Source organism: Dasypus novemcinctus, chromosome 19 (genome assembly GCF_030445035.2).
Source record: "Dasypus novemcinctus isolate mDasNov1 chromosome 19, mDasNov1.1.hap2, whole genome shotgun sequence".
Taxonomy (NCBI): domain Eukaryota; kingdom Metazoa; phylum Chordata; class Mammalia; order Cingulata; family Dasypodidae; genus Dasypus; species Dasypus novemcinctus.
The window spans coordinates 52,427,722-52,451,328 of record NC_080691.1 but is presented as its reverse complement, the minus strand read 5'-3'; the positions used below and the strand labels follow the sequence as shown (position 1 = coordinate 52,451,328).

General features: G+C 60.6%; 1 protein-coding gene across 4 annotated transcripts in view; it reads left to right on the top strand.

Moving 5' to 3' along the window:
* Positions 1–23,607, top strand: part of TXNRD2 (thioredoxin reductase 2) — a 102,796-nt gene that overhangs the window by 69,875 nt on the left and 9,314 nt on the right. For 2 of the 4 annotated variants that reach the window (XM_058281845.2, XM_058281846.2), the window contains exons 9-17: positions 694–713; positions 1,357–1,448; positions 5,297–5,471; positions 16,217–16,353; positions 16,781–16,993; positions 20,192–20,287; positions 20,963–21,055; positions 22,730–22,801; positions 23,024–23,121. In XM_058281845.2, the coding sequence (XP_058137828.1) occupies positions 694–713; positions 1,357–1,448; positions 5,297–5,471; positions 16,217–16,353; positions 16,781–16,993; positions 20,192–20,287; positions 20,963–21,055; positions 22,730–22,801; positions 23,024–23,121 (996 nt within the window). The remainder of the gene's footprint in view (positions 1–693; positions 714–1,356; positions 1,449–5,296; positions 5,472–16,216; positions 16,354–16,780; positions 16,994–20,191; positions 20,288–20,962; positions 21,056–22,729; positions 22,802–23,023; positions 23,122–23,607) is intronic. The other 2 variants (XM_058281847.2, XM_058281848.2) reach the window with 1 other exon arrangement.

The following is a 23,607-nucleotide window of genomic DNA, read 5'->3' as shown; positions in this document are numbered from 1 at the left end:
TGGTGTGTGTGTCCATGCGAAGTGTGGCATTGAGGATTTAAACGACCAGGGAAATATTTAAGAGGACTCTGCCAGGTTCCCAAGTCCTGGGGTTGCCTCCAGGGGGCCCCGGCCCCACCTTTTAACCGAATGAGCTCCGAGGGGGCCGGTTCTGGTCCCAGACCCCCGTGTGGCAGGCTGGGTGGGTGCATGCCGCCTTCCGGGGTCCAAGAGCATTCTGTCCAGAGGGAGCTTCCCCGAGAGCCCCCCACGCCGTCCTGTCCCTCTGCCCCTCCCCCATTGCCCCCAGCCCTGGGAGTTCCCGTGTGACCCCACGACGGCACTCACCTCAGGGCCAAAGAAAACCCTGCCGCCTCCCGTAAACAGGCTCCCCTCGGCCCCCTCGGCACCCCCGTGGGCCTCGCACCACCTTCCGGGCCCTTCGCGTGCCCTCTCTGTCGCCGGCATCCTTCACCATCCGGCAGTTTCCTTCCTGAGCGGCACGTCTGTCAGATGGTCTCCCTCAGCTGCGGCCTCAGGAAAACGCGTCTCGTACCTGCTCGCAGTCCCTGTTTGAAGGGTTAGCTTGGTGCTGACAGCCCAGCACAAAGCGCCTCACACAAAGGCCGCGTCCGGCCCGCCCCCGACACGGCCGCTGCGGGGCGCCGCGCGGCTGGACTCACGCTGTTCTCCCTCTGCTTGTTTCTGTCACAGGTTGGTGGTGGGGGCCAGCTGTATCCTTCCCTGCCAGGGCGGTCGCCGCCATCCTGAGAAGACATGGAAACTCCAGCCCCCGAGGTTTCCTCTCACCGCCCCTGTCAGGGACGAGCTCTGCTGCCCTCAGCCAAGCATTTGGGGACCCGCGGATCACAACCAGAGGCTGACCCTGCGTGACTCTTGCCTTCTCTTGAGACTCGCCCCGAGGTGGCCAAACCGGCCGGACCGCTGGACACGGGGCGTGAGGCAGGCAGGCCTCCCCTGAGAGCAGGCCCCACTCATTCAGAGGCAGTGAGAAAATGAGGGGGGGGTCTGTGGAGGAGGCACGGGCTCAGCTCGGGGAGCAGCTGGGAGGTGGCCTTGTGTCCTTCACGGATACGTTGTCGCTCCCCGGGAGCTCCAGCTGGTAACTCTTCAGCCCCACACAGACCCCACGGAATGCAGGTCCAGCCCCAAGGATGAAATGGGGGTCCTGAAATGGCCTGGTCTCTCCTGTGGGTGCCAAAAGACTCCCATCCCCAAAGCGTACAGGGGGCTGGTCTTGCAGCTCAAGTGGGGAGCTTCCTCCTGGCGGGGTACACGTGTCTGGCCCTCTGCCCGCTGCGGGGCTCGGCTCCCGTTCCCTGACCCCATCTACGTTCCTTAACCCGGCCTCGGCAGACGTCGCCCTGGAGTGCGCCGGGTTCCTCGCCGGCCTCGGCCTGGACTCCACCGTGATGATGCGCAGCATTCCCCTCCGCGGCTTCGACCAGGTACCTGCATCCCCCGCCCCCAGGCCCTGCCCCCTCCACCCCAAGCTCGTGTAGTACGAGCTGGGGAACGATTTGTGTCTTTAGGAACTGGCCTAAACTTGAGCCGGATGGGTTGACTACCAACTAAATATAAAAGCACGTGTGCCAGAAAGTTGAAGGCAGGCGAACGTGTGCAACATGGGTAGAGGGGCATCCCCGGGGCCCCCAAACTGGGCCTCCTGACATCGGCTTGGCTCCTGTATTCCAGCTGCAACGCGATGCAGGAGTTGGTGGAGGCAGCAGCTCAGAAATCCCATGTCCCCGCTCCCTCCTTTGCAAGCCTCATTGAGGGCCCCGTGGTGGGGCGCGTTGTCTCACATCATCTGGGAGGAGCGGGTGGGAAGCTGGCAGGCACTGGATGGACCTAACGCCGAGAGGCAGTAAACAGCTGGTAGCAGTGGCACCCCATCCCAGATTGAAGTCAGCACGTGAGCCAGGTCCATCCCAAACCAAAGTAAAATAAGGTGACAACCAGCCCGTCCCAGGCAGAAGTCAGATAGCATGTGAGTTGGATCCATTCCAGACCGAAGTGAGATAACCCATGAGCCAGGCCCGTCCCAGACCGAAGTGAGCCAGCATGCGAGCTAGGAGCCCACCGTTCTCCCAGGCCTGAAGGTGCGGCCTGGGGTACGGCCTGTTGCTGGGCAGGAACAGTGCTGTCAGAGTGGGTATATTAGTCAGCCAAAGGAGTGCTGATGCAAAATACCAGAAATTGGTTGGTTCTTATAAAGGTTATTTAATTGAGGTAGGAGCTTACAGATATCAGGCCATAAAGCATAAGTTACTTCCCTCACCAAAGTCTGTTGCCACATGTTGGAGCGAGATGGCTGCCGATGTCTGTGAGGGGTCAGGTTTCCTGGGTTCCTCCCTTCCAGGGCCTTGCTTTTCTCTGGGTTCAGGGTTCTTCTCTTTCCAGGGCTTGCTTTTTCCTGGGCTCAGGGTTCCTTTCTTCCTGGGGCTTGCTTCTCTTTCCTCTGTGTGCTTACTTCCTGGGGCTCCAGCTTAAGGCTTCAGCATCAAACTCCAACCTCAAAACCCTCCAACTCTGTCCTTTGCCATGCCTTTTATCTGTGAGTCCCCACCCACCAAGGGTACCCTACTGGCACAAGAGGTTTACATAATTACTTAATCAAGTCAACCTCTGAACCCCGTATAATCTAATATGCCCAGAGGAAAAGATCAGTTTACAAACATAGTCCAATATTTCTTTTTGGGATTCATCGATAATATCAAACTGCTACAGTGGGCCTGTCGGGGGGTCGTGTCAGTTCTGAGTGTGCTGTATTTGGAGCTCAAGGATACTACCCCTTGGCATCCATGGATGGTCTAGAGTACATGGAACGTTGTGACCCATGATTGTGATGGGTGGGTAGAGGTGTTTTGTTTTCTGATTTTTGTAGTTAAATAGTCATCAAGGTAAAGCCACCTGCTGAAATCCAAGTCTGGGGTCATCATGTCAATATGGCAGATGTCCCCAGGCCCCTGCAAAGAGGGTCCATCGCCTTGCAGAGCTGGGGTCATGGGGTATGCTCACTGAGTTTTCCAGCTACTCAAGCAAATGCAGCGCAGTGGGATTGGCATAAACAACAGGAATTTATCAGCTCCCAGATCGGGAGCCAGGAGAAGCCCAAAATCCAGGTATCAGCAAGGCGGGGCTTTCTCCCCAAAGACTGTGGCATCTGGGGCCAGCCACCGGCCCCCCTCGGTGCTTGGCTTTTCCATCTCATGGCAATGCACAAACATGGCGGCTTCTTCTCTCTCTCCTGGGTTCTGTTGACTTCCAGCTTGTGGCTGCTCCCTGAGGCTTCTCTCCCTCTGTTTTCACTCATTTCCAAGGACCCCAGGTATCTGGAGTCCATCCACACTTTAACTGAAGTCACATCTTAAGATCCTTTTCCTGGAAGCGGATGTTTCTCAAGTGATTGGGCTTCTGCCTACCATATGGGAGGACCTGGGTTCGATCTCTGGGGCCTCCTGGTAAAGGTGTGCCCATGTGGCGAGCTAGGCCCGTGCGCTGAGCGACACAGCAAGATGATGATGCCACAAAAGAGAGACGCGGGGCAGAGTCCAGGCAAGAAGCAACAGAAACTAGGAACCGAGGTGGCACAAGTGACAGGGAACCTCACTCCCACATCAGAGATCCCTGGGATCGAATCCTGGTGAAGCTTAGAGGGGAAAACGAGGAGATGATAAAAAAGAAACAGACACAGAAGATCACATAGTAAATGGACACAGCAAAAGCAGCAGGGGGGGAGGAAAAAAAGATCCTATTCCCAATGGGTCCCCCCCTCACCAGCATGTGAACCAATACCAAGAACTGGGGGTCCACTGCGGTCACCCCTCGGGCTGAAGTGTGGTTTGCTGGCCTGGCGGGGGAGCAGCCGTGGCAGGCCAAGCCGCTGCCCCCATAATAGGGTGGCTGGTCGGACTCACCGCCACCCCTGAAGGGAGCTCGGCATGGGCGCAGAGTGCCCTCGGGTCTCCCCTTCTCGGCAGCCATGCTTCCGCGGCCGCCCCTCCTCCCGGATGGCGCCACACGATGCCTTTGAGGCAACACCCTTCTTCCTTCTCCCTGCGCAGGCGCAGGGCAGAAAATTCCAGTCTGCCCTTTTCCCCTCCCCCGACAGCAGCAACAGCCAGGCGTGGGCGGAGAAATCCAGTCTGCCCTTTTCCCTCCCCCCGACAGCAGCAACAGCCAGGCGTGGGCGGGAAACTCAAGTCTGCCCTCCACCCCAGCAACAGCAGCCACCAATCCCTAAACCCTGCCCCTTCCCCCAGCAACAGCAACAGCCAATCCCTAACCACCACCCCTCTCCCGTCCAGCACCGCCCACTGACCTTTCTCCGGCAACCAATCAGAGCAGGGTGTGGCTTCGACCAATCAGCCTTCCCCAGCCCCTATAAAACTGTTGCCTCTCCCTCAATGAAGGGGACTTGCGTGTTTACCTTGTCTCCGTGGTAGTTCTTCTGCCGTGCGCCCTCCAGTCCTGAGAGCCCCCGACAAGGGCCTGGCCTCCCTTGTCCCCAGTTCATCGCCTGCTTCTCCGGGCGACCCCTTCGTCGCCGGCTTCTCCGGGCGACCCCTTCGTCGCCGGCTTCGCCGGGCGACCCCGTCAGCCGAACCGCGCAACCCCTTGTGAGACCGATCCCTCGTCTGCTGCCGGACCGACCCCTCGTCCCAAGTGGGACCGACCCCTCGTCCCAAGCGGGACCGACCCCTCGTCCGCAGCCAGACCCCACCTCTACCGACCGAGCAAGCCGCCGCAGTCCACATTTCAGCTCTCCCATATTCACCCCCTGCTCACAAGAGGCCTGATCGGGCTGCAGAGCCCCTGCCTGGACCACCTACCCCAGGAAAGGGGGAGGGTCTTTTGCTGTTGTCGTTTTTAGCGAAGCCTAATGAATTAGTATCGAGTAAGAGCAAAAAGGCCGTGTGGGTCCAGAACACAGGTCAGCTGGGAGTCCAAGACGCCTGCCACCCTCCTGCCCAGCCCCCAGCCTCCCAGAGAGTATGGGGGGTGGGGGAAGCAGTCCATGCGCACTCGACCTCCAGCAGGGCCCGTGGCCACTGTCCCCTCAAGACGTTCTCTCAGCCCCCAGCTCTCCTCTCCCTGCTCGACGGGGCATCCCCGGTGGCGCCAGGCTCGGTGCCTCTTCAGTGTCCGTCACAACACGGGTCATACCAAGACATGGCCAGGGCTGTCTGAGTGGAGCCGCCCTGAGCAGGGAAGGCAGAGCCTCTCCCCTCCAGGCCACGGTCCACCCGCCCCCACGGCCGGGAGGACTCACCGCGTTCTCTGTGCCTTGCAGCAAATGGCTTCCCTGGTGACAGAGCACATGGCAGCTCACGGCACCCGCTTCCTGCGGGGCTGCACCCCCTTGTGTGTGCGGAAGCTTCCGGACAGCCGCCTGCAGGTCACCTGGAAGGACCACGCCTCTGGCAGGGAGGACACGGGCACCTTCGACACCGTCCTGTGGGCCATCGGTAAGGGCGGCGCCGAGCCACGCATTCCCCACCTTGGTCCCCTCCCGGCAGCGGCTGGGGCGCTGCAGTGCCACAGAGCGGGGCTGCTCCTCCCTCCCGCCTCTGCCGTGGGGCTCCCCGCTCTCCTTCCCATCACCATGGGGGGTTGTCGCCTCTTTCTGCCAAGCCTCAGATGGGCCGGCCACCAAGCAACATGCCTTGTGGTCCCTCCGATTGGGGTGGCACCGACACCTGACCGTGCTCAGCCCGCCACCCCCCAGCATGCCAACCCCACTTCTCCCCCGTGGCTCTTGAGCACCATTCTGGAAACATAAATCCAAGCTGAGCTGTGAGCTGAAGCCGGCAGCAAGTTGCTCGCCGCTCGGAGAGGCCAAGCAGGTCTCCCAACTTTCGGATCCTTTAAGAGATGGATGAGAGGGTTTTGTCACACACATCCCAGATGTTTCCTTCGGGGGCTAAGTTAGGTGTTCTTCTTTTAGCCACGAGGCCCACGTCCTGCGGTTGCTCCAAGCTGGCTGCTCTCGCATGTAGGGGTGGCCCAGGCATTTGAGTCCACCCGGCATTTCCGTGGGCCCCAGTCCTGCCCGGTGGGTTGCTTTGGGCACTGAGGGCCACCACTGCGAGGAGAGGGTATCACCTCGCAGCTCCCAAAGCCTTTGTCCGGGGACAGTGCCAAGGGCTCCTCCCGGCCAGCGTCCTGGCTGGCGTTCCCTTCCTGCACTGTGGGGTTCACCCTTGCATCCTAATTTCCTTTCTGAGTGGCGCATCCCACTTGGTGGAGGCCGAACAGGTGTGGCTGTGCAGGAGGGACCTGTTGTCCCCGCCTTAGGCAATAGCAGCCAGGCCACGGACCCGAGCCCACATCAGAGAAGGGTGGAGAGTGCAGACGCAGCCAGAGGAGACCCCTATCCGGGGCCTGGGCCTCAGTGGCCTGTGGAAGGGTGGGAGGGACAGCCTGGAGGCGAGCTGGGCTTTGAGGAAGGGTGCCATGGCTGGGTAGTCGGGGTAGAGTGAGGGCCAAACGTCGTGGCTGTCCAGGTGGCGTCAGGACCCGATGCTGTGACCATCTGGACGCAGTGTGGCCTGATACCATGGCCCCTCAGTGTGGACCTGGGGCCCGATGCTGTGGCCATTTAGGTGGAACGAGAGCCTGAAGCTGTGGCCACCCGGTAGAGTGAGCACCTGCTGCCCTGGCTGTGGCCGACTGGTGAAGTGAAGGCCCTATGCTGTGGCCAGGGCTCTCTGGGTGGAGTGGGGACCCAATGCTGTGGCCTGTCCATGTGGACTGAGGCCCAGGGCTGTGGCTGTGATTGTCCAGGTGAAGCGAGGGCCCGATGCCGTGGCCACCCGATTGGAGCGAGAGCTCGATGGTGTGGCCATGGCCCATCAGGTGGAATACAGGCCACATAGCTTGGTGTGGCCATTTGGGGGGAGTGAGGGTCTGATGCTGTGGCCATCTGGATGAGTGAGCACCTGATGCCGTGGCTGTGGCCAACTGGGGGGGAGGGCCCAATGCCGTGGCCAGGTACCCACCATCTGTCGGGTCCTGTTTGGCAGGGGCATGGACGAGTGGGCATAGCAGAGCTCCTTGGAACTGCCCCCACTGCTGATTGATACCAGAGGCTTTTATTTGGGGATTCTAAGTCCCTTGATTGTCCTGTCAGTGTACGTGTCAGTGTACACGTTTAAAGTCAAAACAATCGGCTTCTGGTTCTCTCCCAGTGTTGCTAAGTCCCCGGGGCCTTTTGCATTAAGTGTTGGGCCGACCTTCCTGGGTGAGCCTGGACACAGGACCAGCGGCTCAGATCAGGGCAGCGTGTTGTGCCAAGGCCCCAGAAGTACTGTCCAGGGCAGGCCGGGGGTGGACACAGCTCCTCGCAGAGCTGGACATTTCCCAAAAAGCCTCCCTGAGTCGCTCAGAACAAATGGAAGTGAGAAACGATAGCAGAGGTACCGGAACCCCTTCCTTCTGTCCAGTAGACACAAGCACAGATCTGATGAGCTTGGAAAGGCCCCATTGAATTCAGCACATCTTGACCCAAGGGCTGCTAACTTACCCAAAGATGTTTTCCTGACCAAGTTGTAAAAGTGCAAACCATTTTCTGAGGATGAACGTTCTGGAGATAAGGTCACCTTTCCGACCCAGCAGTGAAACTGATCTTTATTATCTTGAATTCCGTCCTAAATGGTGCAGTAGCTGGTTTCTCCCCTCCCTTCTGAACCGCACCCCCATTTGTCTCACTGACATTCTTCGTATCCCCTGCTCCACCCCAGGGGCTCAGAGGGCCCAGGGCTGTGCCTTTGGGAAGCCTCGGGGGCCCCCCCAGCTCCCTGTTGGGGTCTAGTGGTGACAGGCAGCACCTGGCAAAGCTCCTGCGGCACAGATACTCCCACCCTATTCCTGGGGAGTCCATTGCATATTTCCCAAAAGAGCATCCCCCAGACTGTCTGCCCAGGGCAGTTTATGCTGCGGGTGGAAACTCGGCGGAGCCCTGAGCCTCTGACCCCCACCTCCGGGCCGTGCGGGCAGCCCTGGCGTGCCTTCTGCGCGGGCCTGTGTCGACTCCACTGCTCGCTCCATCCGGGGGCCAGAGCTTCGTAAACGTTCAGGAGCCACTTCCCCACGTGGCAGCTGGGGGGTATTTGCAGCCGGGTAAATGGATAAGCCTTTACCAGGCATCGTTTCGACTCTCTGCGAAGGATGTCCAATCCCATCCGAAAGGCTCAACATGAAATACCGCCCGATGCCGCCCAGGAGAGTTTACTCCAGGGGTGGCTTTTCTTAAGGGAACAGGCATTCTGTCAGTACAAGCCAGGCTTCTTTGACACGGGTTTAAAAACAAAAAAGAAGGGAAGGCTGCCCCCGCGCCCCCCAGGGGCACACGTGCCGAAGGGCCCGCAAGCCCTCGCGGGGGTTTCCCACGCGGAGCCGTGCCCATCTCGCCCGTGACTGGCCAGGACCACGGACGGACATGGAGACCCCGCGGCCTGCGACGAGAGCTGGGCAGCCGAGGCCGCCTGCATCCCGTTCCTCCCCGCGGCCTTGATCTCCACGTGGAGGATTAAACACATTAGTAGTTAAAGCAGTTAATTGCTGTGCAGGGGGCGCGCTCATTGTTTGCCTCTGAATCACCCGCCCACACCAGGTGTCTCAGATAATAGACTGGGAACTCGGTGCGGATTTCCTGTCTGCAGATGTGCCGATTAGGGCGCTGAGTGAAGCCAGTCAGCCTGCGTGGGCCTCGGATTCGCCCTGCGGAGTTAACTGGTTGTGGCCTGGATCCCAGGCGGCCGGGGGCCAGGGGAACGGACGGGAAGGGGGCGCCTTAGGAGACGCCCGAGCGCGGACATGCCTAAGTTTGAGCCCAGTTTCCGTTTAGGTTTCTGTGGCAATGGGCAGGGTGTGTCTGCACCAAAGCCTGGGGCAGCAGGGAGCCGGGGTTATGGTGTGACCCTCCGAATCACAGCCGTTCTGGATGGTTCTCTGTCCCTGCCGTGCCCGTCCGTCTCCAGGAGAGCCCCAGGCCCTGCCTCAGATGGCCTGGCTGGGCGCACGGGGCGTTTTGGACCAGCCCAGCCCAGCACCCTGGCCAGCAAAGCCTTCCCTCTCCTCTCCCTGTATCCGGCCTGGTAGGGGAGCCAGTTTGTCCCCTGTGTGTAAACCCACAGTGGGGTCATTTCTGGGCCCTGAAAAGCATGTACCCAGAGCCGAGACGCCTGTCTCCTCACGCCCTGGAGGCCTGGTTTTCTGTCCTCTTGAAACTACCACCTTGAAACTCCCACGGAGAGCCTGCGCTGCGCCCCGCCCGCCCCCCACGACGTAACCGCGTGGGCCCTGGCATGACGAGACTGGTGGTGTTGGGGACAATGGTGAGGGGCCGCCCATGTGGAGCCCCGACCATGAGGCCTGCAGGCCACGGGCGTCCCTCAGCCCACCCACCTCCCCTGTGACCCTGGGACCGCACACTCCCCTTTCCATGGGAGCCCTCGATGCTCGGCTAAGTTGGCTGGTAGCCCCTGCCAGCCTGGAGGAGCCGCTTCCTCCCATGCTCGCCCCTGTGGGTTGCCCCACCTGCTGCCAAGCAGGAGAGGGGCCGGGGAGGGCGTCCCTCCCTGGGAGACCCTACTTCTCCGGAGACCCCTCCCTCCAGCCTGGCATCTTGGCCGCAGCTGCAGGAATGTGTGCTTGGCTGTGTGCCTCCTCCCGGGAAGGGGGGTCTCGGGCCGGTGGGCCACCCTCGCCCGGCCGCTTTGCCAACACCCTTGAGCCGCCCGTTGCTGAGATGGAGCACGGCCGCCCCTGAGCAAGTTCACGCTCTGCCCTCAGAGATGAACAGGAAGTGCTTCTCCCGAAGCTTTTTAAATGTCAGCCGGTAATTCTTTTAAAGTTTGTCATTGTCAAGCCCAAAAGAGAGACCGAGATCTGCTTGAGTGCTTTTTTTTTTTTTGGAGGGAAGGAAATGGACATTGGTGGGTAGGTGCTGGTCTCCCCACCAGGCTGCAGGGCTCAGGCCCCGGCCCCCTCAGCTCTGGAGTAATGGGTGATCCAGGCAGGGGCCACAGCAAGAGAGGCTCCCCTGGCTCACTGCCAGCCCCTGAGCCCCCTGGGGGCCCTAAAGCGGCTTCCATGGCACTGAAGGGTCCCCACAGCCAGAGCAGGTGAGGCCAGGTCAGCAGTTCCTGCAGGGCCATTGGGTCCCAGTTGGCCCGTCAAATTCAGTGTTTATCCGGCTCAGAACTTAGCACAAACCATTTTCTGAAAGCTCTCACAGAGCTCAATGGGAACTTTCTTTCAAGTATTAGCCAGCACCGCACACTGCCTCCTAAATATCAGACTCAGCACTCTCAGAATCGCCAACCAACAGACATATTCCTATATATAAACATTAGGGCATCAGTCACCATGCCACAGAGCGGGGTGACGTCTGGGGTCCCCGTGGGCCAAGCTGCAGGTGAGCTGAGCTAGAGGACCCCCACCTCCGCCTGGGGCTGGTGGTCGGGACATTAGGCAACAACGGGAGCTTTTGTTACGCGCCATTGATGTGCTTGCTGACCTGGTGATTCACACCAGAGGAAAAACAATAGCAGCGGAAACCCCCAGGAGTTCCCCAGGTGGGTCAGGCCAGCATGGGCAGAGGCACCTCTTGGGTGAACACACAGTGGGCGCCCGGGGTCCCAGGGAGCAGTCGGGGATCGAGGAGCCAGGGTGGCCTCGGGTCACGTTCAAGCCCAGGGGCTCCTCCCTCCCTTCCTCCTACAAACCTGGGCACCAGCTAGGCCCGCACAGCCATCAGGTGGCATGGGGGACTCACAGCTGTGGTGGGGCCGGGAGTTTGTCCAGAAGGGGCCATTCCCACGGACCCTCGCATTCTATAATGAAAGGCCCAAAGAAGCCTCTTGCCACTCAAATCCATTTTCCCTTAAGTCTCAGCGATGAAGCAAGACACATCATACATGGGAGAAGAGGCCTCCAAGAGTTGAAACTAAGGTGCTGAAGGAGTAAGACCCCCATCCCTGCTGTGCCTGGTCCAAAGGCCCCAGCCGGCCTAACCTTGCCCCACGGGAGGTGCTGATGCCAGAGCCACATGTGGCCAGGGGAGCGCCCCGTCCACCCTGGGCTGCCTCTGCCTCCTGCACCTTCGGACCCCCCGGGCTCAGAAGCTTCTGGCTGCTTCCTCTGCCACTTGACTGCCTCTGTCTGGATCTCAGGCCCTCATTCCCCTGTCATACCCCTGCTGGTACTTAAATCCCACCTCATTACACGGCTTGTCCCTCACTCATCCTAACATGTGCTCCGGGCAGCCGTGAAATCGGAGGGGAATGCCGGTTCCCTGCAACCGGATGAAAGAGGGCTGGGAAATCTTGCATGCAGCCGGCCGGCCGGTGTCCCCCCTGCCCAGGAGAGCAGGTAACAATGACCACGGGCAGCTGCCGAGGTCATTCTCGGCCCTCTGTGGAGGGCAGACTGACTGGCCAGGGCGAGCATGGTGGCCGGCCACCTGCCTCTGGGCCACGGCAGCAGCTGGGACACCTCCCAGTGCGTTTGGAGGCGGGCGGCCTGGCTCCGGCTGCCGGGCGCACTCGGGCTGAGCGTGGCTCCTGCTGTCCACGCAGGGTCCCTCATGGTGTCCTGGGAAGTCTGGGGCTGGGTGGAAGGGACTGCTCTACCTTAGAGTCACCGTGAGGTCTGGGCTGGCAGGAGGGGCTCGGGGATGCCAGAGGAGGGGTCAGGCAGTCCAGCCAGCCAATGAGACCGTACCTGAGTGGGAAGTGGCTCCACGGGCCAGGGGTGCAGGGGGTCCTCCATGCACCGCCGTCCACATCACCTCCGAGGAGGCGGTGAAGAAGCACATTCACACCTCAGATGGCAAAAACGCCACTGTCATCTGCAGAAGAGACAATCGAGCAACCGTCGTCACGTTTCTTCATGCGGAAGGCTCTTGCAGGGCAGGAAAATCACGAAGACTTATATAGACAAAGGAGAAGAGGTTGATCTGGCAATTCACACCAGAGGAAACACGCTCAATGGCGATGGGGCCGAAAGGACTTAAAACAGGGAAAAGTGCAGATGCAAAATGGCCCTGGGGGCGAGTCCAAGAACGGTGACATCCTGGCTGTGTTGCCCAGTGTGTCATCCGGCCGTCCCTCCTTTGAAGGAAATAAACCGCCACCCAGGGGACCGGCGTGCCGCGGCCTCTCTCCCGGTGGTTCCTGGGCATGAAGGAAGCAGAAGCTACCCCCACGCCCCAGCAGACCCTGGGTTGTGCGGAAGGGCTGGGCCCTGGGAGCCCAGCTTGGGTCCTTCCAACGTGCTGGGGCCGTGAAGACCCCATAGGCTGGGCGGGAGAACACCCATGGAAAAATAGGATGCAAACATGGACTGCAGGCGGGGTTCCCACTCCCCCAAATTAACCACAGTGGTGCATAGTTTTAGAGTATTCATAAACGGCGACATTCAGGGGAGGTGACTCTGGCACCGTCACCTACATCTGGTTTTCACCCTGTTATCGCTCCCCGCTGGGTTTGGGCCTGGGTGCCACCCACTGGTCAGCTGCAGGCTCCTGTCCCCCGCCCCATCACCCCAGTTCCCCACCATTTTGGGGGGCTTGTTTTTGGCGTCACTTGCTGAGCCAGGGGTGGGGGTCCCCAGTGCCTATGGGAGGCGTAACACACTCAGAGGAGGAAATGGAGCTCCAGAGGGCCACAGGCGTGTCTGAGGTCACTGACTGAGCAGCTGCGGCCCCCATATCCCCCTCCAGGGTGCCCCCTGCCCTCTGAGGCTGCTCTGTGGGAAGCACCCAGGTCATTGGCTCAGAGAGGCCCTAGCTATGTGCCTGTTACGTGGTTTTGGCGTGGGTGCTTGGATCCCTTGCCCACTCTGGCTTCCTCACCCGGGCCCCCAACCCAACTTCATATCTTCAATGCATGCAGTAGTCCTTTTTTTTCAAAGCAGGCGCTCAACCACTGAGCTACATCTGCTCCCCAAGGAGAGTTGTTTTTTTCCATTGGTCATTTGTTTTCAGGAGGTACCAGGGATTGAACCTAGGACCTAATGCAGGAGAAGCAGGTGCTCAACCACTTGAGCTACATCCACTTCCCTATGCAGCAGCTCTTGATGTTGAGACTGCTATATCATCTCTCTCTCTTCGCTTGCTGTCCATTCTGGAAACACCACTTGGGCTCCTGCCTCACGTTAGCTGCTCCTTGCCATGCTGTTTAGGTTTTAAACCTTCCATCTCCCCTTTCACCTGGCATCCAGCCGTTCCCGTATGTGAATAGTGCTACTCACACCTCCCCGTGCACCTTCTGGACTTCTATGCAGAGCAGCCGTAACTCCTGCATCGTAAAGAACCCCGAGATTGCAGTAGACCCTGGAGGCCTCCCTTGTTCCGTGCCTCATCACATCTTCTCACGTCATTACTTTAAGAGGCATGTTTCCTTTGAAACTGCGGGGTGAGTTTGTTGTCAGCCCTTCCAAGATCCATTGTTACCACGAAAATGCACTTGGCCTCCACTTTGGGGGTCCAAGCAGATGCCCCAGAAACCAGCCCAGCCTGGACACTCGTCCCCAGGTGCAAAGAGCCGTTGGCATGAGGGCGTGGGCCTGTGGTGTGTGCCATGCTCCGCAGCACTGGGGGACCAGGGGAGTCAGAGGGCACAGCCGTGAAGGGGCACCTAGCCCCCTGACCAGCTCTCTCTGTGTGTCTCAGCCCCCTCCTCCCCTCGGCCCAGCCCTGCCATACACACTGAGGCTCAGCACGTTCCAAGCACCTTCCCCAAAACCCAGGTTTTCCGGTGCCCGGCTGTGTCCTGAGGTCCGACCCCCCACCCCGGCCCCCCAGCCGCCTCTCCCAGGGGCAAGATGCCAGCTGCGCTGACAGGCCTACCCTGTGGGTTCATGCATATCCCGGATACATTTGGTTTTAGGGCCCGGCATCCACAGAGCAGCTACACCGTTGCGCCATAGGCCTGGGCAGGACCCGAGACGCCACCCACAGCACACTTTCGGGTGCCTCCGAGGTGGCTCCCGGGCCGCCGGCGCCTGGTCTGACCCCCCGATTCCTGTGAGGAACGGAATTAGAAGGCTGGAGCCAGCGCCTCCTGAACAGAAGGAAGGCGGCTTAGCCGGGCCGTGCTGTTTTGACTGTCAGCTCGGGGAAAGCAGCTGGAGCTTAGGGTTTTTTCCACCGGGGGCTGCGTCCTGCAGATGTTTGCATTGGAGCCACTCCGCCGCCCCCGCCTCACACTTAACCCTGCCGCGTCCTGGGCCCCTGTGGGCGGCGGGAAATGGGCCTTTGAAACCAAATCACCTTGACCCGTCGGGGGTCCGCCTTGAGCCCCTGGGAGGTGGGGGCATGGAGAGGAGCCAGCCCGACTGCCCCCGGAGCTGGCAGGTCCCAGAGGAGTTCTGGGAAGACCGGGGCCTGGGCGGACGGCTCGGCTGGGGGGAGGCCCAGGCACTGCCTGTGTCCACTGGGGCCGGGGTTGTCCCAGAAGCTTCAGAGGGCCTGGGAAACGGCCGCCTCTGGCCCTTCTGCGTTTTGAGCAGAATCACTGAGCCGAGCCCACCTGTGGCCCGAGGAGGAGGTATGGGGTGTGATGCCAACTGCTTCCCGCTGCTCCGGCATCGCCCTCAGCTCTGGCACCTCAAAAGACAGGGCTGTTGGGGGGGGGGGGGGGAACTGAGGCCTGCAGTTAGGGGGCGCCTGGGAGGCCTGCTTTCCGCAGCCTCCCTGCGGGATCCCGGCCAGCTTGTCCCTCAGGCAGCGTCTGCAGAACATCCTCCCTTGGCCCCCCACGGGCCAAGCCGGGGCCAGCCACGTGGACAGTGGGGGAGGGGCGCGAGGGTCCCCTCGGACGTGCCGTCCCAAGACAGGCAAGCACAGCACAGGGGGTGGTGGTGAGCACTTCTGAGGGGTCCCGGGGTCCCAGGTGGGAGGTGGGCACCCGGCCCCAGGGAGGGTATTTTGGGATTTGCGTGGTCCCATAGTCCACCGTGGCACCCCACCCTGCTGTGGGCAGTGGGCGTTTTCCATGAAGCTCCCATGGATGAGTCGCCCGCGGACTGGCATGCCCGAAGATCAGCTCCTCGGGGGGGCATGGGACCTGGAGCAGGCACCCAGACCCTCCTTGGGGCCATGCCTACTGTGTTCCCCAACGCCGTGATGTTTGGGGGCGTGGGCCCCCCGGGGGCCTTTGTGTGGTGAGGTCACCAGCCCTGCTCTGTGAGATGAGAGGAGCTGGGAATGTCTTCTCAGACCTCTCGTGGGTCTTTCGCTTTGGCTGGCGGACCTTTGGCCCAGCAAGAGTGTTTTCATTGCGCTCATTGGAATTTATCTCACAATTGTTCACCAGTTAGCGGTCCCTGATCCGGAAAAAGAGAGGTAGGCCTGGTGTTGGGGACGAGGGGGCCATGGGGAGGGAGGGAGTGGGGGGTAGGACCAGCCTGCAAGCTGGTGGTGACCCAATCAGAGTGGTGTCCTGCCGGTGGGGGGGGGGGCTGGGGGGTGTCACGGAAGAGGCAGGGGGGCTGGCAAAAGTTGAGCCTTTCTGAGGAAGGAGGTGTGTGACGGTGGGCAGAGGGTATCCAACGGGGAGACGTGGCAGGTTTGCCCCTGTGCTCTGGTGGCCGTGGCTGGCCCAGCTGCCTGGGGCAGTGAGACCCTGTGTCCACCCCGGTGGGTACGGCCAGCAGAGGGACAGGAAGGCACAGCCCTAGGCTGACTGGTCCAGGGCGGAGGGGATGCCATTGCCCCCCCGAGCCCTGGGAAGACCCCGTTGAGAGGAAGTTGGTGGCAGGGAGGTGCCAGGGGCCAAGGCAATGTCAAGGCAGGTCAATGCCTCCACAGCTGACCAGGCAGCCCCAGGCCTTAGCACCAGTCAGGTTCAAAACCAAGGGGGTGCACAGGGAGCAGCTGGGCCCCCAGCAGACCCACAGAGGGGGAGGCAGGCCCGGGTTGCCGGCTGCTTCCTGCCCTCCCACAGCAGGACCCAGCCTCTGGATCGGGCTCTGCCCCGGGACCTGGCACCCCACACCCCCAGGAGCCCTTCGCTCGGTGCCGCTTGAGACTGCCCAGGGTCCGCTACGCAGGAGTCCTTCAGTGCTGCCTCACGGTCCACGAGTTCAAAGGAGGCCTTCCGAGAACCGTTTGATCCCAAACCAAGGAAGCTGGTTCAGGCCAGGTGAAGGTGAAGGTCAAACGGTTACCTCAGAGCTCTCCAGACTTCCTCTCTCTTTCCTCCAGGTCGAGTCCCAGAAACCGCAAGTCTGAATTTGGAGAAAGCCGGAGTCAGTGTCAACCCCAGCAGTCAGAAGATCCCGGTGGACGCCCGGGAAACCACCTCCGTCCCCCACATCTATGCCATCGGGGACGTGGCAGAGGTATGGGCAGCATCCACCCCTGGAGCCGCGGGCCCCACCCTGTCCACCCACCCCCGTCCGCCCAAGCCAGCCTCCGGGGTGTATGTAGCTCTCAAGGCTGCCATCCTGCAGCCTTAAACCACAGAGGCTCAACCCAGGTGCCATCAGGGCTCATGCTCAGGGTGGAAACGGGCATTAGGCTCTGCCCTTTCGAGTGCTTTTCATTATGTGGCGGGTTGGACGTGAGGGTGGCTCAAGAAACGCCTGCTAGCCGGGGCGGGCAACGCAATTAGAAAATTCTGTTGCAAACCCAAAAAGCGCCTGTCCCCTGGTGCCTGTCAAAGCTTGGGCCCCAAAGTGCCCTAAAAGTACCGCTGTTGGGAGTGGATTGGTGGCTGGACCCAGTGCGACCCCCGTGCCTCGGTTTACCCCTCTGAACTTTGGGCAGGTTCGGCTCTTTCCTCTGACCGTTCATGGCCTCAGAGCCGGAATCCATCAGCCTCGCACTCGGGGAAGCCTCAGGACGTCTTTGCGGGGTGAGGGACAGGGGTCAGAAGCTGGGCAGCTGTGTGAGGGGTGGACCCCATCCCTCACACCCCCACTCCCCTACCCCCAGCCTGCGCCCAGCATGGAGCCTCTGCGTCGGCTTCCTCCTCGCAGGGTGGGTGTTGCAACCCGCTGCCCTCGGCTTAGGAGCCCTTAGTTCTGTACCGCTCCCCACCCCCACACTTTCTCATACGCTCCTTCACACTCCCAACAAGAGATGCGGCTGGTAAAAGCCGAGGGCCTCTTGCCCAACACCTTTGGGAGTGGCTGCCTGTCCTGTCCACCATGTCTGGGGAGGGTGTGGCCCCAGGCAGGGGTTCCCTGGCCCAGCGAGTCTGAGAACGGGCCAGCCAGGCCCCTGCAGGTCTCTGCTCCAGGGCGGGTTGCTGTGTGTTCGCTCAGCCTCTCTGTGGGAGCACTGTCTGAGCCAGTGGGGGCTGGGGTCACTGCTGGAACAGATGCCCCAGCCCTCGCAGAGGTGGTGTCCTGGGGTCACGGGTGACAAATACATGAGTCATTTTTTTAAAAGATGCCTGAGGATTGGAGGGCTGGAGAGATCCAGGAAGTGGGGGTAGGGTTGCAGGGGCCAGTAGGGCGTGGCTCTGGGCAGACCAGAGCTAGCTGGGAGGCCCGGGAAGTATAGCAGTTTGATATGGTTATGAATTCCAAAAATAGATATTGGATTATGTTTGTAATCTGATCTGTACCTGGGCATGATTGAGTTATGATTAGGGCTTTGATTGGACCACATAATTAAGGCATTGAGTCTCCACCCCTTAGTGGGTGGGGACTCACAGATAAAAGACATAGCAAAGGACAGAGTTGGGGGTTCTTTTTTTTTTAAGCATATGTATATATATATATATTTTTAAGATTTATTTTTTATTGATTCCTCTCCCCTTCTGCCCCCCCGTTGTCTGCTCTCTGTGTCCATTTGTTGTGTGTTCTTCTGCATCCACTTGCATTATCCAGTGGCACTGGGAAACTGCTTCTCTTTTTTGTTGCGTCATCTTGGTGCATCAGCTCTCCATGTATGCAGCACCACTCCTGGGCAGGCTGCGATTTTGTCACATGGGGCGACTCTCCTTGCGGGGCACTTCTTGTGCTGGGGCTCCCCTACGCGGGGGACACCCCTGCGTGGCATGGCACAGCAGCACTACGCGTGGGCCCGCTCACCACACGAGTCAGGAGGCCCTGAGGATTAAATCCTGGACCCTCCATATGGTAGACAGACACTCTTATCAGTTGAGCCACATCCTCTTCCCAAGTTGGGCGTTCTTAATGTTGGAGTTTGATGCCGAAGTCTTAAGCTGGCACCCCAGGAAAGTAAGCTCACAGAGGAAAGAGAAGCAAGCCCCAGGAAGAGAGGCACCTTGAACCCAGAGAGAAGCAAGACCCTGGAAGGGAGGAACCCAGGAAGCCTGAACCTTAACAGACGTCATCAGCCATCTTGCTCCAAATAGACTTTGGTGAGGGAAGTAACTTACGCTTTATGGCCTGGTATCTGTAAGCTCCTACCCCAAATAAATACCCTTTATAAAAACTAACCCATGCCTGGTATTTTGCATCAGCACCCCTTTGGCTGACTGATATAGGGAGGCAGCGAGTTGTGCCCTCTGGCTGTAGATGTCCCCTGCCGGCGGCCCCTGGTCCTCCAGGGCTCCCACGCCCAGGAGAGGGGGAGCGATTGTCCACGGCGGGGTGTGTGCTGGGAACACCCCGAGCCAATTGGACTCAGGCGGCAGTTCTCAGGATGCTGCGGAGCGTCCCTCCCTCAGCAGCACCCCCACGCCAGCTTCTGCTCACGCTGGGCTGTGGCTGCAGGAGCATTCAGTGTCCACGTGGAGCCCGGCTGGGCATGGTCGGGCCTCCCTGGGCTCCTGCCAGACGCTGTCCCCAGAAATGGGTGCCACGCTCCAGAAATGGGGGTGTGGGGGTTAATGAAAACCAGCAGCTGTGCCAGGCAGAAGCCCCCCGAGGGGCCAGGCAGAACTCTGCAGCTAACCCGAGTCGAAGCAGGCTTATGGGGACGTTTCAGCCGGTCTCCCGTGCATGAGCTCCCGACCCCTTCTCGGTGCTGTTGTCGTGACTCCTGTAGCTGGCCAGGGTCCTGCAGGTGGAAGGACACCACCAGCTACCCCCCCCAACCATCAGCAGACCATCTCATTTCTCTGGGCAGTGCCGCAGCTCAGGTGTTATCTCCAAGAGCAAGGCCGTGCCGTGAGCAGTCTGGACAGGCATTCTCCGATCGCAGGCGCCCGTGTACGCTCTGTGCATGCTCCACCCGAAGATAATGCAATCTGCTTGGCAGAAAGCACCGTCTGCTGTGCAGCCACGCATCCACGCAAACCCCGTGAAGCCCGGGGCCATCGAGCGGCGAGGGGGAGTTCCGTCGGCTATGTATAAAGCCCTCATGCCGCAAGCAATTTCGCCAAAGACACACAGCACATGCAAAGGCGTGATAGAATCCAAACGTTGCTCTGCTGGAAAGACGGTTCAGAGAAGTGAGAAGAGGCGAAGCCCTGGCTGGCGACTGGGAAGAGCCCGGGGAGGATGGGGTGGGCCCCATCGTTCAGAGATTGTGAGCTGTGTGCCGGGATGTTTCCGCCGTTAGTCAGTGCCCGTGGAATGCACAGCCCGCTTTCCCGGGTTTATCTCCCCGATCTCTATTCATTTCTGGAATGCCGAACAACATCTGCATTTCCTGCCTCGGAGGTGATTGGCAGCCGGTCCCAGGCAGCCGCCGGCAGGAAAGCCAGTGGCAGTGCCACCTCCCGTTCCCCGACGAGGACGCAGGACACATCCTGGAGCCAGAGGGGCCCGCAGCAGGACCACGTCCCGACAGAGCTGAGAAGGGAAAGTCTAGGCTCGGGACCCCCGCTCTCAGCCTGGAATGTTCTCAGGGCCCATTTTTAGCCCCAGCCCCCGTTCATATGGACAGAGCAAGAGCGTTTTCGAGCTGTGTCGCAGGGGCAGCTGTCTCTGGTCGCCAGCGCAAAAACAGGGGTCGTCAGCCTCTCCTGGGGAAGCCGCCAGGAGCACGGCTGTACGCAGCTGCAGGCGTCTCCCCAGGGCAGCGTATCAGGGAGCAAAGGAGAGAACGGGGATGGGGGGACCTGCCGAGGGCCGGAGCGGCCTGCCCGCACTGTCTTATGGCAGTGGGGAAAGTGTTCGAGTCACTGCAGCTTGGTGGCTACGGTCTCTAGGGGTTTTGGAGAGGAAAGCGATGGGTGCATCCTTCAGGGTGGAGGCGTGGGGGGCTCCTGGACCCCTGAGACACCCTGCTGAGTCGCTGCCTGTGTCCTCTGGCTAGGGGCGGCCCGAGCTGACACCCACGGCCATCCTGGCGGGGAAGCTGCTAGCCCGGCGGCTCTTCGGCAAGTCCTCAGTCCTGATGGACTACGACAATGTGAGTGGGCACCTGCGTACAGAACGCTGGGGCCAGCCTGAGAGGGGCCATGGCGTGTGCTTCTGGAGTTGAAGGAGTGTGAGAGTGAGGGCTTGTGTGAGCGTATGCATGTATTGTGTGCCATGTGCATGCATATGCACATGGGGGTGTTGGAATGTGTGTATGTATACACACGCATGTGCTTGTGTGTCGTGTGTGTTGGGTCATGTGTGCCTGTGTGTACTGTTGTGTCATGTAAATGTGTCGTATGCACATACAGGTGGTGTATGTCTACGTGTGTTGTGTGTACAGATATGTACTTGTACTTTTGTGCTGTGTGTATATATACTTATGTATGTGTATGGCTATTGTGTGTGTGTGCCTCTGTGCACTTGTGTGTGCTGTGTTGCACCTTTGTATACGTACATGCATGTGTGTGCATGTGTTGTATGATGTGTGTATGCATACTTATGTATGTGTGTGGCTGTGTGTATGTGTGCCTTTGTGCACATGTGCTGTGTTGCACATTTGTATGTGTATGAGAATGCATGTGTGTGCACATGCATTCATGAGTGCCTGCATGCGTGTGCATGTGCTGTGCACAGCTCAGCCCCGTGAGCAGTGAGCGCGGGTGAGACCGCTAAGTGTTGGGGTCCTGGCCCGCTGACCCGGGTGGCATCTTCCACTTCTCTCCAGGTCCCCACGACCGTCTTCACGCCGCTGGAGTATGGCTGCGTGGGGCTGTCCGAGGAGGAGGCCGTGGCTCGCCACGGAGAGGAGCACATCGAGGTAGGTTGTCCCCTCCCCCAGGAGCCTCCTGGGTAGGGCTCGCCCTCCCAGTGGTGCATGCCCGATGTGTCCCCGCTTCCCCGGGCTGCAGGCCAGAGCCCGAGACAGTGGCTGTGGGGTGGCAGGAATGGACATGTGGATGGGAACATTGGAGAAGGCCCCTGAGACCAGGGAGGGCTTGCACCTCTGGACGCCTGTGGGGTGTCCAGAGCCACTGCTGCCGCCCCCCGCTGGGCATGTGGCAGTCAGATGCCAACCCTGCTCCAACATGCAGAGCTTCCTGGCCGAAGGCTCCGGGCCCGGCTGCCTCGTTGTTCTGCCTCTCCCCAAAGAGGCCACACGGCCCCGGGTCTGGGAAGCCACCCTCCTGCTTCTGGCTCCCTCTTGCTCTGGCCGGGCCGAGCTGCTGCTCAGATCCCGCCTGACCCTGTGCTCTTTCCTGCAACCCTCCACACCCCATGCCTGAGGGTTCCAGCAGGCCCACCCACCGGCCCCACCACCAGCCTCTGCACGGTAATCCCGGTACAGCAGCACTCTGACAACCTGGACCCCGGGGACCCACGGGGGACAGTGCCACCTCCTGGGTCTCAGGAAAGGGGGCTGGGATGAGGTCCTGCCTGGCAGGCCCCCGTGGCCAGGGCGACCCGAAGGGTGCTGTCACCCTTCGAGCGGCGGTTTCCTCTTGCTGCGGCATCAACTTCCTGACACTCCAAGAGAGATCCTGGGGGCCGTGGCAGTGGGGTCTGGTGCCGTTTGGGGATGAGTCCCTGAGCTCCAGGGTCTGCCCTTCCCCAAGCGTCCCGGTCTCTTCCATCAATAGGACGGGCTGGTGGGCCGCCCGGCTCGCGGCACTTTATTTGCTATTTTTATTTGATTCATCGCGAGCGCCCTGGGACATGTGTTCGCGGCATTTTATAACGTTGTTTTATGTTTCACGACGTTGGATGGCCAAATATCCTCTGTTTGTTTTCTTTGCAAGCCCGTCTCTGCAAGAACAATATTCTCTGACGTGCAATTAATTAATAATGCCTGTTGGGCACATGTGGGGGCCCCCCGCTCATTTTTTACTCTGTCGCGGCCCCCGAGAGGCTGTCGAGCCCTCCGCGGGTGCTGAAAGCCTTTGTCCAACAGCTCCAGGGGTGGGCCGGGGGAGGCACCCTGGCCAGGGCCAGGCCAGTGCTGGAAGGGCCCAGGGGAGGCCCCCTGGCTGCCCGCCCATTCCCACCCCTGTGTGGGCAGCTGGGGCACCTCCATTTCCTGCATGCTAGAGAGGGCCCAGGGCCCTGCTGCCCACGGAGCCCATCCGTTCTGCAGGGAGCCGCAGGATGACCTGCATGCACCAGTGTGAGGTCTCAGGGCAGCCCCCAGGGCCCAGGTAGAGCTGTGAACAGTGGAGGGCCTGGCCCGAGCAGGGGTCTCCAGGCCTGACATGCCCCGCTGAGCCCTGCCTGGCTGGGGGCAGCATGGCTTGGGCCCCAGGCTGCCTGTATGTGTGGGAGATGGCTCTCCCTGGCTGCCCGGGCCCTGTTCTGGGTGCTGGGTCCCCCCATGTGCCACGCCCCTTACCCGTCACCTGAGAAAGCACGGCCCCCCAGAACTATAAAATGCCTGCAGCCGCACTTTTGCAGCAGCACCCACAACCCCCGCTCCTGGCAATTGGTGTTTTGCCATCAGGTTTACCATGCATACTATAAACCACTGGAGTTCACGGTGGCCGAGCGGGACGCGTCGCAGTGTTACATCAAGGTGAGCGTTCCGCGGTGGGAAGGGGCCAGGGGTCTGGGCGCTGCGGGCTGCACGGGGTGGTCGTCCCCTAGCCCCCCTGCGGGGCCACCTGGTCTCGTAGCCCTCCCGCCCCGTGGGTCTCCATGGCCGCCGGCAGGGCCACCCAGGGGGAGGTGTGGGGACACCGCCCGGGTCACCTGCCGCCACCCCAGCCGTGAGGGGTGCTGACACTGCGGCTTTCAGATGGTGTGCCTGCGGGAGCCACCCCAGCCCGTAGTCGGCCTGCACTTCCTCGGCCCCAGTGCAGGTGAAGTGATGCAAGGATTTGCTCTGGGAATCAAGTAAGTAGGGGGAACCCCGCTGAGGGGCTGGGGGTCTTCGATGTGGATGGCCAGGGTGCTGTCCCCTCCCAGAGTTGGAGGAGCTCAGATGGGAGGAGCAGCAGGGGTGGGGCCAGGGGCGTGGCCTAGTATGGTGGGGTGGGGCGGGGCTGGGGGTAAAGGGGCGGTGCCCAGGGCTGGGTGGGTGGGGCCATGGGATGAAAGGCAGGGCCCAGGGCCAGTGGGGCGAGTCTTGGGGCCAAGGGAACTTGGGGATCATAGGGTTTGGGGTACATTTGTCAGGTTACAGGGGCTTCCTCGAGCTTGTGCAGGGTCCAGGGGGTGGGTGAGCTGGAGACCTTGAAGAGGTGAGGAGGACAGCCCGAGAGAAGCAGATGGGCTGGCACAGTGGGGACTCTTGCAGACCAGGGATGAGCCATCCGTGGCTGACCCAGGCAGGAGGGTGCGTGGGTGGTCCCAGCACTGGGTGTGTTGGGGCCAGCTAGG